This window comes from Clytia hemisphaerica, unplaced genomic scaffold, assembly GCF_902728285.1.
Source record: "Clytia hemisphaerica strain Z4C2 unplaced genomic scaffold, Clytia hemisphaerica genome assembly, whole genome shotgun sequence".
Lineage (NCBI taxonomy): Eukaryota > Metazoa > Cnidaria > Hydrozoa > Leptothecata > Clytiidae > Clytia > Clytia hemisphaerica.
The window spans coordinates 145760-165719 of record NW_027103425.1 but is presented as its reverse complement, the minus strand read 5'-3'; the positions used below and the strand labels follow the sequence as shown (position 1 = coordinate 165719).

Genomic DNA, 19960 nt, shown 5'->3' with positions numbered 1-19960 from the left:
AATATGATGGTCTCAGGCAAAAATCAAAGGGTAAAAAATTAATGAAAATTTAAGCTTGAGAAAGCTGAGACATGTTGTCTATTTTTGGAAAGCTCTCAAAAAATTAAGATTTAGGTACTGAAATCACCTTTCCTTGAAATCCAGACTTTACTAATCGATAAAATTGATAGCTAATTGATAACCAATAGATTGATTAAGACGGCAACCTAAAATATGTTCCATTTGCATCGTCCGACCGACTCACCTTCAAAACATAAATCCAGAGTTGGAAAAAGATTTTGATAGCAAAGCACTTCTTTGAATCATCATTCGCTGTGAGTTTTTGTTTACTTAACCCACATTGAGTCCCATTTGAGTTTTTTCATGTACACTTATTGAAATTTTTTAAGTCGAAATTTGGCGACGCGGTAGGGCCAATACCCCTGAGAGCCGAAAATAAGGTCCGCTTTTAAGGTTCACTGGCGAAGATTTTGTTGATTGCCGACTTGATTCTTTGGGATTTACTAGATTTTAAAAACCCGACAAAATTTACTACCGACCGACCGACTGGATTTGAAGATGTTTTATGACACGAATGGAATATATTTTAGGTTGCCGCCTAAATAGTTAAGTGTTTAAGATAAAAACAGCAATTATTGCTCTTTTCTGCAATTAGCAATGAAATGCTGAGTCAGCAAAATGAATTGTACTTATAAGGGCAAAGAGGTCAGGTGTTTGAAAATTGTAAAATTGCATCGACAAAAAGGTTTTTCGTTTTCTTAAAAGTGAATTTTTAAATTTTTCATTGCTCATTAACATGAACAATTCTTAAAATAAAATGTTAAAAGATCCTGCATCGATGCCGAAACACAGCCGGAAAGAGAAAACAAAACCCCTGTTGTAAGTTTGTTTACACATGACTTGATTTTGCCATCGCATTTCCGACAAAAACCAGATAAAAACAAAACTAAAGGCACAGTGGACCTATTTATTGCACAAGTGTCAAATACCATGTGTTTAATAAAATCAACTTTTCTTTCCAAATACAGCAATAATTGCAGAAAAGAGCAATAATTGCTGTTATTATCTGAAACACCCAAATGTTTACATATCGATTTAAAACGATAATCGATAAAATTTTTTACGGCCGCCCGCCTCACTTTTTAGACCCAACGAGGACGCGAAATTAAGATATATGTGATCGTTGCCTTAGGCTTGACTTTGTTTATCATTACATGCGCCATTTTGGGATCGGAGGTCACAAGTTTTCAAAGGTCATAATTCTAAAACCACCCATTACACGCGGTTGTTTTGGCTGCTGGCTGGCTGGCAGTTTACTCCAAGAATGCACTCCAAAAATGGATGGAAAAACAAAATTTTTTATGACCGACCGACCGACTCACTTTTTAGACCTAACGAAGACGCGAAATGAACATATTTGTGATTGCCGCCTTAGCTATCATTTTAATTGATAATCGATTTTATGGATTAGTAATGTCTGGTTGTAATATATCTTTAATCTATTTTTGAGAGCTTCAGAACAGATAATACCCAGGTCAAATGGCTGAAATAATTTATTAGGTCGAGTTAATAGGTTGAGTTAATAGGTTGTCCCTTTCTCCCAATCCAAACTGTTGAATGCAAGACTTACTCGCGCGGCTGAGGTCGAAAAAAGTGGCTAGAAAATGATTTTCGTGATACACCTCTTAGATTCCACTTTTTTCGATGGAAACTCTCGAATTAGCATATGTAGATTCCAAAATCAAAAAGTTTCCACGATATTATCGTGCAAGTAACGAGTAAATGGCGATTTTTTGCGTTTCCAGGCAAAATTGCAAGGCCTGGAAATTCATGATTTTTTGGGGGTCTTCAAATTAAAAAAAGACCTATATCACATGATAGAGCTCTTCAAACTGAGCAAAAAAGTGTATTACACCAAAGTCCCAACTTCTCTAGATCAAAAGTTATGGGCCTAACGCGACTAACTTACATTTAGCATCTTTCCTTCTGGCAGTGAGGAGAAAGTCCTTGATCTCTTTGATTTCACGAGGCTAAAATGAGAAGAAACGATTCCACCGGTAAATCTGCGACACGGTGAATCATGGACAGTATTTGTCGCAGTTCCTATGAAGGCAGCAAATTAATATTTGTAAATGATAAGAAAAACGATGTATACCAATAATATTGCATTGCTTGCTTGCAGTATAACAAATCTAACTAAATATTTACCATTTTGATACTTGATTGGTCTGGATACAAATCGTTGTGTACCTGGAAAAAGCAAACCAAAATAAAGTCGACGTTAGCCAAATAATCTGCCAAAATAACAGTGAAATATCAAAAGAAGTACAAACCAAAACCAATTGTGAATCAAATTAACATACAAGCGGTGATAACGAAGAAGATATTGTGAGATTTAATTCGAAAATCTGAGTTTTCAAAATGTACTCACCAGCGTCTTTCAAGTACAGGTTGAAAAGACCCACATTGAAAATTTCCAAAATTTTAAAGTAAACCAAGTTGTCCTATACTCAAATGCATTTCTTTTATCACGTGACGCGTTCAAATATTTCGACTTAAGGTCAGCGCAATCTTGGTCTCTTTACGAGCCAACTTAAAAAAATGAACTCAAATTATACGCGCGGACAGGCATGCCCTCGAGAATGGAGACGGCACACTAGACAGGAAAACGTAAGATACAAACCTCCGAAATGTGATCCTTATCTCTGATCCCGTCTTTCTCTTTTCTGACTGTCTGAGTTTCTGAGTTTCTCATTTCTGACTGAGTTTTCATACCTGTCAATCATTTGACCATCAATTTCGACCAGTCTAATTCTCGCACCGAGTGGGATTCGAACCACCACCAAAGAAAGACCTTCGGAATCGGAAGCCAGCGCTCTATCCCTTGAGGAGTCTGCTAAATTGCGTGGGCTGCGTGGGTGCGTGGGTGCGTGGGTCGATATTTTTGCGTGGGTCATTTTTTTGCGTGGGTGCGTGGGTCAAAATATTTTTTGTGTGGGTCAAAAATTTTGCGTGGGTCAATTTTTTTGCGTGGGTCGAATTTTTTGCGTGGGTCAAAATTTTTGCGTGGGTCATTATTTTTTGCGTGGGTCATATTTTTTGCGTGGGTCATATTTTTTGCGTGGGTCATTTTTTTTTTTGCGTGGGCCTTTCTTTTTGCGTGGGTCAAAATTTTTGCGTAGGTCAAAATTCTCTCTGTAATTCGAAAAAATGTCTTCCCTTGAAATTCGAACTGGTCACATCCAAAATGTTGGATTTGTTTTACATAACACGTTTTGGTTTATTTTGTTTATTTTGCATAGCTGTACAGTTCCGTACTTTCTGAATAACAATATGGTGAATTAGTTCCAATAAACCGGGTCGGAAAGAATGTTTCCAACAAAGGAGTGTCTTTTTATAAGAGGAAGCTTTATAGAATCTTTTAGAAGCTTTATAGCTTCTTATAGCACGCTTTAATCTTTTGGGTTTCCTTTGAGTGTTAAAGAACAAAGCAAATGGCAACAAAATCTGAAAATTTTTCTACAAAAGTTATATTCATTAGGCGACCGATTACTAAACAATTTAATCGTTGTCAATCGGTGCTACTACATAAAAACTGTGTGCTTTTGTTTAGTTTTCGTAGATATATACACAACACATTTTTGTATAAGATAACTTGGAAATTTTAGTTTGACAAAAAAAACGAGTTAGCTAAAAAATCACCAACAAAATAGTGACCCACTCAAAAACTTTGACCCACGCAAAAAATAATGACCCACGCAAAAAATATGACCCACGCAAAAAATAATGACCCACGCAAAAAAATATGACCCCACGCAAAAAATATGACCCACGCAAAAAAATTGACCCACGCAAAAAATTTGACCCACGCAAAAAATATTTTGACCCACGCACCCACGCAAAAAAATGACCCACGCAAAAATATTAACCCACGCAAAAATATTGACCCACGCACCCACGCAACCCACGCAATTTAGCAGACTCTCCCTTGAGCCATCACCGCACAGCAAAATCACGCAATTCATAACATTATATACCAAACTGGCAAAATACAGGGGTAATGTTATTATAATATGGGTAAAAGTACCCCTTTTTTTTAAACCTGACTGAAATTCGAGCCGTTACTAGCAACCCTGCGGGGCCCAAGGCGCCGAGTATGCACCCGGCACAGTGATAAGTCGTTACTAGCAACCCTGACCTAAACAATCCCAAACAGCAAAACCCCCGGAAAATTAAAAATGTCGGAATGAGCAATAGCCGATCACATTTTGGAGGTTTGTCTTTTATGTTTTCCCACTAGACAGGCCCCACTAGACAACAGCCAGACAGCCAGACTCAGACATCTCTAGCAATCTAGTGTCGTGTCCAGACCAGAAAGCTACCTACTGCCTACAAGTTTGATTTAATTAATAATTATCAGTAATATTAGACAAAATATGCAGGTAGGTACATATTATTTTTTTGTGGTTTTCTCCCTCAATAAAATTAACAAATTTAAGAAGCCCCAAAGGCAGTTTCTTCTGGTGCTTCTATCGCTTGTGCTTGTGGTTGTGACCTCTGTAACTAGTGGTTTCACACCTTAAATGTACCAACATGGATGATCAAATCTATCAATGCCACATCCAAGAGGAGAGTTTAGAATGGCTTTGTCCAGGTTGTGCTTTAGTTTAGCAGACATCTCATTATACTATAGTCTATGCCAGCAGTCTAGTCTATGTATGCATGCGATACCTCGATCTCGTCCTGCAGCTCAACCTCTACACCCAAGAAAAAGAAAGTCAACCATCTACGTGTCATTGTGTGCAATTTCCAAAGCATCTGGAATAAAAAACTTCTGCTTGGAAACTATTTACATAAAAACGACATAGACGTTCTCAGTGGCTCTGAAACTCACTTGTCTTACAGTCTTGTGTAACATTGCAACTCTCAATTCCTTCTAAAGCATTACCTTGCCATTGGAAAAGGAGGAGTAATCTTCATCCACAAAGATAACCTCCTAGTCCAAGAACTTCCCGCAGCAAAAATCTGAAATTGTATCAATTAAAATAGAATCCTATGAGAAGCCAGTAATTCTCACAGCTTGCTACAGACCCCCATCAAGTGATGCTTCTTACAACACTCAGTTCATTGAAGACAGTCAGGATTAACTGCCTAAATAGGAACAAATTTTTCGATTTCACAAATATTCCTATCTAGGATATAGGTACTTATCTAGGAATAATTTTTATTCTAAGCTAGGAACATTTTCTTTCTTCTCCAAATTTTTCCTTTCAAAACAAAGTCGCATGTTCAAGTTATGACAAATAGATGTAATAATACAAAGTGGTTTCTTCTTCCAAAAATCAGCACTTTTGGTGGGTGGAAGGGTGGAAAATCTTAGCTTTTGTTAAAAAATACTTAAATAGGAACATTTTAAGGCTCTCTTTACCAAAAAACGGGATTTGATGTGTAAATAGACCATTAATAAGCTGTGGAATCTGCCTGGAAACTTTAAAATGCAATAACTCAATACTGCATTGATGAATCTTTTTGAAATTTGGAACACAGTTAGAAAATACCTAAATGAAAACATAGATGATAATTGATACATGCGACTTTTTTTAGTTTTAGTGTAAAATAAACATTTCTAAAATATTCTAATCTTAGAATAAAAAATATTCCTAGATAAGTACCTATATCCTAGATAAGAATATTTGTGAAATCGAAAAATTTGTTCCTATTTAGGCGGTTGATCCTGACTGGAAGATATTTCTAACACTGTGAAAAAGTATAAAATGAACTGAACCTGCACTGGATTTGTGGAGACTTCAACCTTCCAGACATAGACTGGGAATCTAACACTATTCTATTACTCAGAAGCCAATACTCAAAACAATTAAACGAAGATTTCCTTGAAGCCTTCGATGTTCTAAACCTCAATCAGCTTGTTGACTTCACAACTCGTAAAAAAGCCATACTTGACCTAATTCTAACGAACCGACCTGGTCTTACTAACAAATGTGAGCCGTATGAAGGATTTGGTGACCATGAGACAGCCGTTATTGCTGAGAGAAGAGAGAGAAGAAAATTGACATTTTTGGGACCCATTAAGAGATTTTCGCCAAAATTTTGGGCCATTTCCCCCTTTAGAGGTAGCCCCAAAGCGGTTTGTGTGAATGCGTGAATGTGCTCTTTTGGTTGGGCGTGAATGCGTGTTTTGAAAAAAATTGTGTGAATGCGTGAATTGAAAAAACTTATGTGAACGTTAAAATCATTCTTTTCGATTGCACGAATGCGAATCTACCCTGTTTTTTGCGTTAATACTTGAATTTTCCCTTTTTTAACCGACTTTTTGTACAATTGGATAATTGTACAATAATTTTGTGTACGGTGGGATTTTGTGTACTTTAATCGTAGAAATTTTAGCGAGACTAATTTTAGCGTTTTAGCGAGTTTTCCCTATTTTCGCTAAAATAAATCTCGCTAAAACACGCCAACACGACAGATCGCTAAAATTTATCCACGCCAAATTTCTGGTTATATTGCCTTGATACATTTTTATCAATAGGAAGGGTTTAAGTGCAAAGAAATGCTAGAAAACGAATTCAGTCAATAATGTAATACGAGTATTCGCTAAAATTTATCCACGCGAAATTTTTTGAAATCGTGATTCGCTAAAATAAATCCAAAAAAAATCAAGATTTTCCTGACTCGCTAATATATGCTAAAATTAGCCTCGCTAAAATTTCTACGATTAAAGTATACCAAAATTAGAGGATTACCTTTTTAGGAGATTTTTACTAGGCTTCTACTTTTAAGAGAACAATACCTAAACTAGGAGAATTGAACACATTTGACTGGGTTGGTCTAAAAAGCAGGGTAGCCAATTGGGGTAGCCAATTGGGCTAGGTTGTGGGGTACCTAAATATTTTACAGACCAGAATAGAAATACCGAAAATGAATGCATAGAACCACATTTTACTGACCAGGGAGCATGAATCTGATTGATACTTAGATTGATCATGTATGATTCCAAAGATAAACAAAGATATAAATTACCACGTGTTAATGCACGAGGAGTAAGAAATAGAGCTTCATTATGATAGAGCTATTTCAAAAGACCTTTTGTAAGCTGCCATATTTAAAAATTTTGAAAGGAATTAATTGTTTGAAACATCTAAACATGATTTAAATTAAACAATAGATTCAATAACAAAGGATTGTTAAGATATGACAAGATTAGAGATCATATGGCCTAAAGGCGATTCCAAAGCTATTATCATCGAATTACAGCTTCACGGAAATAACAATTAAAAACATAAATAAAATCTAAATCTAAAATATTAAAAACTGTTTTGTATATATTTTTTATTCGGGTCTGTAAATTTTCAATCGAAGCCAAGAAGGAAGACAAAATGGCGCCAGGTCTCTTGAGAAGTAACAAAGTTCAGTACATTTGGAAAAAAGGCTATTGTGGCTGAAGTTCGAAAGGAATCTTAAATTTTATTACATGGAATCATTAACAAGATGTTGTAATAGTTATTTCCACATTAAACAGGTTTCAGATTTCAAAAGTTTAGGCAAAAAGAGGTACCCCATAACCTAGCCCAATTGGCTACCCCATTGGCTACCCTGCTTTTTAGACCAACCCCATTTGACTCATTTCCCTTAAGGTTAACTATTTGCCCTTTATAAAGGGGGGGGGGCAATTTTCCAATTTTGAATGGGTGAGGGGGGAAAATGAAAATTTGAATAGTAAAGGGGGAAAAAAAAGAGGGGGGGGAAACATCGATAGTTGGCAAATTTGGTGGGGGGGGAGTGTGAAATCACTTCAATTTTATCTCAGCAACCAAGGTCAGTCCACATGATATCATGTGATTAGATCATGATTGAAAAATTAACCGATTTTCTTTCTATTTTGTCTAGTATTCCTTTTGCAGCAAAATTTTACGTTTGTGTCAGGTTGAAATTTGAGAAATTTATACGGGTATATGGGGGGAAAATGATATTTTCAGAATTTTCTGGGGGGAAAGCAAAAAAGAGGGGGGAAACTAAAAAACTGAAAAGTCATAGGGGGAAAAAAAGAGGGGGAGATTTAAAAAAATCAAGAATTTGGTGGGGGAAACAAATCCTGGAGGACACTATATGGCTGAGTCCGATTTTTGAGAAAACATATTTTCCGGCCGAAAATGCCGGAAACATGCCGGAAATCGCCGTTTTTCTGGATTTTCATTGGACTTTTTCCTTATGATTGGTTGTTTTTTTATTCAAAAACATTATTAATAGCAATACCCACCATAAAGCATGTTTTAATTTTCAATAAAATTGATTTTTGAAGCCGGAACTGTTCAAAAATAGCTGGAACAACCTATTTTTGCCAGACAGACAGTATTTCTTGAATTTCTCGAGCTGTACTTTATATTTTTTCATGAAATTTTGCACACTGATGTAAAATGACATTATCTAAAAAGTGACGGAGCTTTATTTTCAAAAAACATTTTTTTCCGGCCGAAAATGCCGGAAATATGCCGGAAAAACTGTTTTTTTTGGCATTTTCTCAAGATTTTATCATTAGTTTTTTCAGATTTTTTGCTCAAAGATGCGTATTAACAATGCCCAAAACATGATCAAGTTCGATTTTTGAGAAACATTTTTTTCCGGTTGAAAATGCCGGAAGTCGCCGTGTTTGCAGATTTTCATTGGGTTTTTTCCTTATATTCATTTCTATGTTTTTTACACAAAAACATTATTGATAACAATGCTCACCACATCAAGCATGATTCAATTGTCAAAAAAACTAATTTTTGCGACCAGAACATTCTATTTATTTTTTCCCTACAACCCTTCCCTCTCCCCCCATCAACAATCAATGATGAATTTATTAAGTTATGCATTTTTGCTGAAACACTATATTTTCTGATTGATTTTTTTTCATTTTTCTCCTTGCACTGCTATCTAACTTTCATCATCAGGTAGGTCCATTCAGCATCTAGCTTGTTCATTGTCTGCAAAGCTTGACAGTGTTGAATACTTCACATTTTCATCAATTTCATTGATCATGATAATAAACAATAATGTGCCCAAAACTGTTGGGTTTGATACAAGTTGTATGTTACAGTTTTCTGGTCTGTAGTTTGTATGACCTGTGTCTATAACCTGTAACTTGTAACCTGTGGTTAACACTAACTGCTTTTTTCTACCATAATTCTTATTCTAAAACAAAAGAACAAAATATATTAGAAAAATGAAAAAATCACGGGTGTTATCAAGTCGCCCAATAAATGAACTTCATTTGCCGGGCCATATCAAATTTTTGTATTCGTCACAATCTATTGTTAATCATTGTCCAATCCTGTAAAGTGACTGTAGCACCGTCAGCGATAATCTGAGAAGAGAACAATAACATTACTAAAATATATTATGCTAGGAAAATTTGAGAGGACAACACACAGCCTTAACATTTTCCCCTCACAAGTTTTGGGGAAAACGAACGTATTCTATATTTTATGTATTGGGAAGTGAAAGAAAGATTTACAAAATGGGTAGGTCTAAAATGCCTAATTAATACCTACTATTTAATACTTACTACTTAAAAATTAATACTGACTACCTAATCCGTTTGGATACTTTACAGACCAGATCTTTCAGGCCCTGGCTCTACTTCGCCTGTTCGAAATCTCTGTTCTAAGAAAATTGGTTTCGTGGAATGCGTTATCTAAAAGAATATTTGAATATTAAAGTAAATATTTTCTTCGCATCGTATAAGTACAAAGCAATAGGTTATTATCTTTATCTAGTTTTTCTTCCTTTTACTGCTCTCTCTATTATGACTTTGATTTAATTATAAGAACACATGTGCAAATATCTAAAACAGTTATTCTTATACAACCCTGTCTCCTTTATAAAGATCCAAATGGCTAAAACATTATTTATAAATGTTATTTGCGGTCATTTTGCAACCTGTTGTATTTATCTGCATCATATCAAGTCCTACTACTAAAGATTGGTTTGTAGGGCTTTATCATCTCAACTGATTCTTATAAATAAAATAAATATGAATGAGCAAGCAAAATATTTTTCTCCTACGAAAAAGTGTGTCTCGACAAAATGTGTGTAGTCTGTAAACTTTATAGAAAAAGCGCGGGAAAATGAAATGAAGAGAAAAAAAGAGAGAAAATATTTCATGTCTTCAAAACGCTATAAGACAAAAACTTAAAAATTTTGTTACACTAAAATTTCAGATTTGGCTATATTTGGCATGCTGATTATTTTAAAGGTATTTTCGAGCAATTTTGAGGTATATATAGTAAATATTAAGTATTAGGTAGTAAGTTTTAGGCGTTTTAGACATGCCCTTTACAAAATAGAAAAGTTTCGTTTTGGGGTAAAGGTATTCCAGTATTGTGACTTTAAGCGAGTTTCTATTTTGCAATTTTTCTACAGAGCTAAATAAAGATTATTTCTATTGTTCTTGCTCGATTGCCTCTAAGGATAAATTCCATAAGTATGAGGTTATCAAGACATGATTTGAGTACTTTGTGGGGAAACAAAATTAACATTGGTCTAGGCTGAAATGATTTGTCTTTTACAACACAGATGTTACCTAGGTACAAGATAATTTATCTCAGGCTGGAGTAATTTGTTATCAATAGACGTTTGCGTTCTTCCAAATGACTATTTCATTTCAATGGCTCAAAAAACTAAAGTAAAAAAAATGTCAAAAAGAGGCGAAAAACAAAGGATAAAATTTGCCCAAAAATACAATTTTATTATCTTTAATTTTTATTTGATAATGTAGGTCAAAAAGGCATAATTATCACAAAAGATGTACAGATCAAATAATGACCCTAACATAAATCAGTCCTCCTCTACACCTTTGTCTTTGAATTGTAAGTTTTTGATTTTTTCTCCTCTTGTCAAAATGGCTTGAAATTCTGCAAAATTTGGTACGATTATATGCTCCATTGTCCCAGGGACAAAAGTGAGAGAAGCACAAAGGTTAACATTTTGCAAAAACATTTAGTGGAAAAACACCAAAAAGTGCCTTTTTCGGACACTGCAGAAATATATTTTCAGTACAGCCCTCACTAACCGGTCATTATTGTATTTGTTAACCGTTTCCTTCAGCTTCGATTGATTTTTATAGCGCTTTATCCAGGAAAAATAGCAAAATAAAGCGAAAAAAACAAGCGAAAAGAGATAAAAAATTGTTATAATTTCTGACGTCAGAAATAAAAAATGAGAGAAATGATGTCAACGCATTGTTCATTTTCCTTTGAAAAAGTGACGTCACAATGAATTTTCCTAACGACGGGCAACTCTGGACAATGTAGGCCTGTCGTCATGCAAAAAGAACCAATTGCATTGCGCAAAAAGTCATATAGCCCGCTTCAAAAAAGTAACCGGTTAACAATCTAAAATATTGCCTGCTAGTCTCAATTTCTTAGGTAATCTAACTCTAACATAATGATGAACTTCTTTAATTTTTACTGAAAAAATGTATTATTTAATTTTTTTATTCTCCAGCAATTCCAGGTGGTTCTTCATCAAACTCTAGTGGTGCTAGTCTTGTACCAAACAGCTCACTAACTGCTGCTCATCATAGCAGTTCAAGTAGTCACGATGAATTCCAAAAACCCAACGATACCACTACATCAAGTCTTAATTTATCAAAATCACGTTTTGGAAGTTCTCAAGACATCATGGCAGCAAGCACACCATTTGTAAACTCACAACCATACCAGGATGACAGTTTTGGTAGCCTCCAGCTCTCTGGAAATTTACCAGCGTCACATAATTCAGACTCTCCACCATCCATCAATTTAGATCAATCTCCTACTTTGAACAAAATTTCTCAGTCAGATGTTGATATTTTCAATCCTGGTAAAAGCATTATAGAATCTTCAAAAAGCACTTGCACACTTAGCACTGACAGTAACAACACTCCAGAAATGGGAATTGGGTTACAGTTCGAGCTGTCGCAAGATTTTTCCCAGGTCAGATTTTCCTTAAGTTTGTTCTTTTCAATTTATGTTTTTTGAATCTTGATTGATAAGGTGAGATTTTTGGATCTACCTATAGGACCTATAAATTAACCATTGTCTGTTTGTCGGTTTATTTGTTCATTTGTTCATTCTGAGCATTTCTCCAGATTGGCTCTTTCAATTTTTCTGATATTTTACGCAAAGAATCAAAATGGTACACCCTCGAATGTGACGGAGCTTTTCGAAAAGAAAAAAATTGGGTCAGTTTGGGCCAAAACATGGCTAAAAATAGGGATTGAAAAATCGGATTATTAAATTTTTCTCTTTTTTTTGCATGAAAGTAGGGTACCATCAAAGGTAAAAGTTGGCTCAAGCAGATTTTCGTAAAACATTTTTGGCTTGAAAAGCAAATCACCATTTATAAGCATAGATCAATGTTCTTAGTCAAATTATTATTAGGTCTATAAAATAAAGCTTAATTTTGTGTTATTTATTATGATGTCATATTATACACCCCTGTCTCAGTGCCCCGGTGGCCTGATTTCAGTACATGATTTTTTTCAGTACATGGTTTCAGTACATGATTTTTTCCTACGTCACTGCAGTAATCAAATTTTTATTGCACTCATTTGTGAATTGAGATATAAGAGCATGAGTCTGCTAATGTCACCCATTTTCGGTTTTGTTAACTTTTCAACTTTAAGGCTCCAGTAAAAAATCTAGGTGCATGCAATAATGATACTAGCTGATGTTTTTTATCAGTCTTGATACTGGCAAGCTTAAACAGTCACTTTTTTCACTTCACAAAGTACACAATTTTTTCAGGACAGCTTTTTACATCAGAATGTGAACGGAAAATGAGGTTTTTAGCAAATTGTCTAAGTTCATTATTAAATAATCTAGGCCAATCATGTCTGATCATACTTAATTTTTCTTTTTATTACAGCCAAGGGATATGAAAAACAAAATCTACAAAAAGATTTTTCAAAATGAAGTTTTTCCCAGAATAAATGCAAAAAGTTGCGGACATAACTTTTTCCGTTCACAAAGTTTATGTCCGCACACAATTGATTTGCTAGAGAAGTGGAAGTGTTAATATCTATAGTTATTTGATTTTTAACCCTTCCCATCCATTAGAGAACCAAACCAAGTAACACTAAAATACCAGTTGTCCTTCATTGAAAAAGATTCCATTTTGAAGTGAACAGGGTACGATTTCCGTTCACAATTTCGAGTTATGTCCGCACATTATTTTATCCTTTAAAATTTTCAAAGGAGTATTCTTACTCAACTGAATCATTTTTCTATATCAAGGGTCATATTTGGGGTCATTTTATACAAATTTGAAGTCCCAAAGGCTATTTGTTGGGAGACGGTGAAACAAAATAGTTTCTCCAAAAATTAGTTATGTCCGCAACAAAAAGTTATGTCCGCAACAAAAAGTTATGTCCGCAACAAATCATGAAGTTTTCTCGGCCCCCAAACACCATTTTTAGGTTTCTTTGACAAATTATTGCATTTGAGGTCATTATAAGTTGGTTAAAACCAGAAAAAAGTCTGATAATTTTCCATTGGCAAGATTTCAGTTTTTTCACCTCATATCATATGTATTTCATGTTGCGGACATAACTATTTCATCTAAAATGTTGCTGATGAAGTGTATTTGCAAGCTGGCATGATGTTTTATTATGTGGAAGTAATGCTTAGGCTATTAGAATTAGAAAACAAATACTCTGATGCCAAGTTGAGGTCCAAAATTAAAATTTTAACAGAAAAATAACCTTTTTGTTTCTTTGAAAATGATGGTTCTGAGCCTGCGAGCTTGAATAAAGGATAAATCATGCATTAATTTGCATATTAAATTCATTGTGTAGTGTTCACACAACATAATCTACTACACATTCACTTACAGACTGGTTAGAATTGCTCCAATAGTTCAAAACAGAGTCAGATTCTGTAGCAAATTGTATGTTGCGGACATAACTATTAAAGTATTTTATCAGATTTTTGACCCCCTTAAGCAGTTATGCTAACACTTTGACAATACTAAAGAGTTACATTTGTAAAAACCATGCATTTCCTTGTTTTTTTAATTTTTTGTGTCCTCTAGAGGGTCGTTCTTCTATTAGAAATATGAGAAAGTTCTAATATCATTGATAAGTCTTCTTTTATTCTTTTCAAAGAAAAACATGTAATAAAACTGAAATCAAACCAAACCAAATCTTTTGGTTTTATATTGACTTAGTCTCTATAATATTCCTTAAATTTTGGCAATAGAAAAAGACACTCCAAAATCTTTAATTTGAGTATGTAAATGTTCTATGGTTCTACCCTAAGAAGAAAAAGTTATGTCCGCAACACAGCATTATATACATTTAAAAAAAACCCTTTCTATTGAAAAAGTTTAGTGACTCTCAAGGAAAAATCATATTTAATGATTATGAAAATGTACAACAGTTGATGTCAAGCTCAAATCTTAACTTTTAAGATTAGATTTTAACAAAAAATTATGTATGATTGGATTCTCTTTTACAAATAAATCCTCAATTTACAGGAAATCATAGTTACAAAGACCTTTCAAGACAACAAATTTCAATGATTAAGTTTTGGTTCAAGTACAGCAAAGTATTAAAAGCCAAATAATAACTCAATTTAATGTTTATTGCTGATTTTAAATCAAATTTAACAAAAGTTATGTCCGCAACCAACAAGTTTCATTTTCTAATTTTTATTGGCTAACTGAAATATAGCAAACTTTTGGTTTTTTGGAAGCCTTTTGATGAGTCCTTCAAATCTAGAATGAAATTACCTGACCATAGCCAGTTTTCTTTTCATGAAGTCAAACTTTATGGGAATATTTTTTAGTATTTAGATTTATCTTGAAAAAAAAGTGTCAGAATTTGAAAAATATATGCATACTGGAGGGTAAAAATTGCTTTTCAATGCAGCTTAATATATTAGCCATGAACTGAAATCTAAGACAAGTATTAGATAATGCATATTTTATCTCAAATAAAGTGTAAACTACAAAGAGTTTTTTGCCAAATTTGTCTGATTATAACTACTCTAGGTTAAATTTATGGACCAAGCCAGTTTGATTAAGCCCTGATACTTATGTTTTCTGAAAATTGAAGTCATTAATAAAAGAATTATCCAGGAATAAAAGTGAAATTCAAAACTTTATTTTTTCCAAATTTTTTCACCTATTTGGGTGACATTACCAGACTCATGCTCATAAATTGAATAAAGACAGCGACAATAAAAAACAGTTCTTGAATTCCCAAGCCATTTAGGATGATTACAAATGAGTGCAATAAAAATTTGATTACTGCAGTGACGTAGGAAAAAATCATGTACTGAAACCATGTACTGAAAAAAATCATGTACTGAAATCATGCCACCGGGGCACTGAGACAGGGGTGTTATTATGGAATGATGTTCACCAATATTAATGATTTCCAACTTACTTTCAAATTTTCTTTTACTCGCTGATGATAATGAATAGAGATTTATTAGATTTCTTTATTGAAACTATGTGTTTGTTGTCTTTACTTTTAGCACCCTCAGCAAGCTTTGGCACAAGAAGAAAAATCAGGTTTGAAATCTTGAATTACAAAGTGTTAAGTATCTTTTAAGGATTTAAAATCTGTCCTCACTATCAATTTTGTCTAAAATTCTCAATACAGATCTGGACTGTTGACAAGAATATTCGTAGGCTATTTACTTAGGCTATAGTCAATATTTTAACCTGCATTTTTTAACTTGCATTTTTTTATTGCGTCTTGATTGTAGATAACACACAGCCTTTGAAATCTCAAGAACCACAAAGAACAAAGATACGTGTCAGAGAATCGGAAGAGACTCACAGGTATACCATTTACAAAATAATACTTATTCCATCTTCAAAGATTTATTTTTATTTTGTAATAATAGTGGGTATAACACTTTGAATTTTGACCAAAGTTTTAAGATATATATGTGACTGTAGTGCAAGGTAGAGCTTGACTTGTCGGCTGGTATCTTATGCATCCATATGATTTACCTAGTGATGTATCTTGCATATACAATCAAAGCTCGCTAATAATTTAGATTGAATCATGACGTTTTATTTGTTTGCATTATTTTTTTAGACATGGCCACGAAAAAGACCTGTGTTCTACTAAGAGTGTACCAAATGTTGATAAAGACATATCAAAACCAAGAGAGTGAGTTCAACTTTTTCAAATTTTTTTAAAAGTTTTTTGCTTTCATTTTATTTTAAAAAGCTAAATTTGGAACCACAATTTATTTTGTTTCGTCTTTGTTTTTTTATTGTTTGAGATATTTTTTTAACTTTTATATTATTTTGTTTGATTGTATTTTCCTCAAATTTTGATAAACTCGACTAGAATTTTGTACTCTTTGCTGCTTTCCAGGAATGAGAAAGAGGATTGCACACAACAAAAAGATGCATCAAAACTCCCTCAAAATATTTTATCACCCAAAACAACGTAAGTGGTCTAAAATTAGATTTCCATAAATTTAACTGAATAGAAATAATGGAAGCTATAACAGAACCTCTTTTTACAACCGTTATTGCCCTAGTAAATAATCTGTCTGCAACACTATATCAAAATTGCAAAAACTGCCATTATGGCAATTATTTTCAAAACAGGAGGGTCTTGTTGACTGAAAAGGGAATAACTTTCTGATTTACTCACTTGTCATAACCGCCATTTTGAATTTTCAACCAGTGTTTGTGCTCCAATTAGAAAATTTTTGCAGAATCTGAAATTTTTGACTTGCCAGTTTAATATTACCTTGTCCATATCGGTCCTTTTTCCGCCTTATGGGTGTTCCTTTTTAAGCCCTATGGGCGTTATTTTTCGTGCTCAAAGTCAACTTCCCTTTTCAGGAAACATGCTATCTTCCTGATTCTGAAACTCTAGCCATTTTGGAAAGGTTTCCACCTTTTACCAAGGCAATACTTGCCATTTTGATTTAGACTATTTTACTTGATATTATTTCTATTGTAGGAAATTCGACTTGATTAAAAAAGTTATGAAAGATAATGATATTTCAAATTCAGATTTACGAAAATACTGTAAGTAAATTACCATTTATCAATGTTTTTGCTAAATTCTTTTTTAAAGCAGCACTTATATTCATTGGATGATCTTTATTTTACCTCCATTTTTAGTATCCAAACCAAAAAATGAGGAAAAAGAACCAATCTTTGTAAGTAACTGTAACTTTCCTTTGTTTTTTTTGTTTAGTTAATGAAAATTAAGTTAAATAGATCCCTATCATTTGATGCCCTTATAGGTTTTAACAGAAAACATATAAGTATGACGAGAGTGGCTCTTTAGAAAATTTGAAAACTTGGAATTTCAGGATTAAACAGAGCTTCGTTTTCTTCAGTGTTTAAAGAGGCCCCCAGTGGACCTTAAAGTCACGCAATCACGCCAAAATTTTTCACAAATTCACGCATTCACGCCATGTTTTTTCGCATTTCACGCAATTTTTGTTCACGCAAAGCCTTTCAATTCACGCATTCGCGCAATTTCTTTTAATTTTCACGCATTCACGCAAGTGAAAAAGCCCTTTAAAGGTGCCTTTTAACAAAAGTTTTTGCTTTTTAGAATAAAATCTTCAAAGGCAAGCATTGTTTTGCGAAATGGCGTGATTATTTTTTTGCCGCTGATGTAAAAGATTTTGATGAAGAAATTGACAAGTGAGTCAAATGTTATGATTGTTATGAAACTTTTTATAAAGCAGAAAAAGGTCCTCTATTCCTTGTCTTAAACGGACATAACTAAAAGATTAGGAATGGAATATCTTTATACTCTTTTGTGCTTAATTGTAGGGATGGTTGGAATAAGCAGGGGGGGGGTTGATACTATGGGAGAAAATCCATAAAATGGGGCGGAGCATTATTAAGTGATTCTGGGGTGACTTTCCCAAAGACACCTAGGAAAATGAAGGTTTTGGCACTTTTTACAGGGAAATTTTATAAAATGGTTGGTTCATTATTAAATGCTATTGGGGTGATTATTTCCGAAAAATTGCAAAGTAACCCCCCTTAAAGTAACCTCCTTAAAGTAACCTCCTTACAATTAAAAGAATAATCCTTTTCATCACTGTTCCATATTAAATCGAAAGTCCATGAAAAGGTTTAAAACTTTTGTTCAACCCACTATAGAAATAAGATAATATGGTTACACTGCAATTACAATCAATAGATTGAACATACTTCCTAATATTTTGTCTAGATTAGTTGTCTTTTTTTCATGTTAGTATATCCGTTGAATTCGAAGACAAAGAATCAGCGGAGTGTTCTTCGAACGACATTTGCATGAAAACAGAATTTGAAAGTGGTCAAGATGTACATGTACAAACAGATACAGGAGAATTTATGGTTGGGAAAATACACTTAAATACAAGGTGAAATTTCTTTTACTTACAAGTAGCCTATAAAGACCTTCCTTTTAGGTCCAAACCATGGCGTTCTAAATCTACAGGTCTAGCAAGCGTGCAGCGACTTTGATTTTGTGAGGGTTCAATTTTTCGAAGTCGTTGTATTGAAGCTAGTACAAAATGTACCAAAATAGCAGGAACTTTTGTAGATTTAGAACTCCATGGTCCAAACGCCTTATATAACACTTGCTTTGAGTATCATTTTAGACCCCGAATAAGAGTCGGAATATGTTTTTTCTTTAGTAATTAGTAACTAGGGTATCTGATTATTGAATTGCTAATATTAAAACCAAACCTTATGCTCGAGTCCTGGTTAGAGTTCCCTAGGAGAAGTTGCATTGATTCTCTCATAGATACAAACATAGGCTATGGTTCATTTCGAACGTGGGATGGCCTATTTTTTCGTCATTCCTCCATGTTAAATTCGGCCCAATCTCCTTGTCTAGAGTTGATAGGGTTATTCTGGACATGCAACCATGAACAGTCTTCTGCCATTAAGTTGCTTTTAAAACAGTTTTGGGTAGAAAAAAAACAGAGTGTTTCTTGAATCAGTTTGGTGATGTGAAATCGGCTCTCTATTTTTATAGGATGAATGGAGAACTAATGTATCTGTGTGTTGCTAAAGATAGAAATTACATTGTCAGCAGGTATCGGTTGAGATTCCTCAAAGAACACCTATTTCCTGCTTCTAAACGAAAGGTACTTATAATATACAATAATAAGCCGTTGGTATAGAAGAAATTTGTTTATTCACTTGAATTGTGCGCACTCGTTTTTGCTATCATACAGAAACCACTCTCAACAGAATTAGTCTCATTAAATTGACCATTCAATTGACATGGTTTCTATATGACAGCAGAAAAAGTGCAGACTTGAATATAATCTACGGTACATCATTACCACATTTTTGGTTATAGACTTTTGTCTTGGTGCAAAGTATCCGAGAACTTTGAATAGTTAAAAGCACACAGAACCACGTCTCAAGTTTCTCCCCACAAATTTTGTTGTGTAAATAATAATCTCCAACAATTCCCAACGTTAGAATTTGGGTAAAAATACTTTCAAATTATAGATCAGTAGTTCAGTAGCAAGGGAAAATATGGAAACTGCTATATTCGATTCGATTCGATTCGATATTCTATTTCGATCCGATGCGAGGTCAATTCATTGAAAAGGAAGTTATAGATAATATTTGGGAGTAAAATGAAGCGACAGAAAGGGTGACAGCTCCATGCTGAGTCAATAGATAAAAGCTACTTCTTTACGTAACGATAACCTCCAAGCAAAATAAAAGATTGAAAGTTGTTTCGAGATGTAAACTCACATTCTTTTGCTTTTGTAAACGAAAAAATAGCAATGTTGGTTTTGAACAAATTTACAATCGAATGTTTTGATCTAAATTATAGAAAACGTTCTATTTATTATATGCACAAGAAAACATTCTCATTATAGGCTCCTTTGTGTGAGAAATGCGTTTTTATTAAATAAATAAATTCAAGAACTTTTTCTAATCTTGTCGCACTTGGTTTTTACTTTTTTTG

The 19960-nt window shown here is 33.9% G+C and overlaps 1 protein-coding gene and 1 long non-coding RNA gene across 2 annotated transcripts; one reads left to right on the top strand and one right to left on the bottom strand.

Annotated features, from left to right (window-relative positions):
* Positions 1-1977: 1977 nt before the first annotated feature.
* LOC136797897 (uncharacterized) lies at positions 1978-2539 on the bottom strand. Its single transcript, XR_010845313.1, has 3 exons — positions 2432-2539; positions 2209-2250; positions 1978-2103 (listed from the first exon to the last, which is right to left on the bottom strand). It is a non-coding gene; the product is annotated as an uncharacterized lncRNA (long non-coding RNA).
* A 1795-nt stretch (positions 2540-4334) lies between these two features.
* On the top strand, positions 4335-17680 carry LOC136797928 (uncharacterized). The gene is made up of 10 exons (XM_067054513.1): positions 4335-4442; positions 10778-10868; positions 11506-11975; positions 15522-15558; positions 15756-15831; positions 16094-16168; positions 16379-16453; positions 16979-17046; positions 17143-17180; positions 17585-17680. The coding sequence occupies exons 2-10, from the start codon at positions 10805-10807 to the stop codon at positions 17678-17680; spliced, it is 999 nt and encodes a 332-aa protein (XP_066910614.1). The 5' UTR covers positions 4335-4442; positions 10778-10804.
* The last annotated feature ends 2280 nt before the right edge of the window (positions 17681-19960 follow it).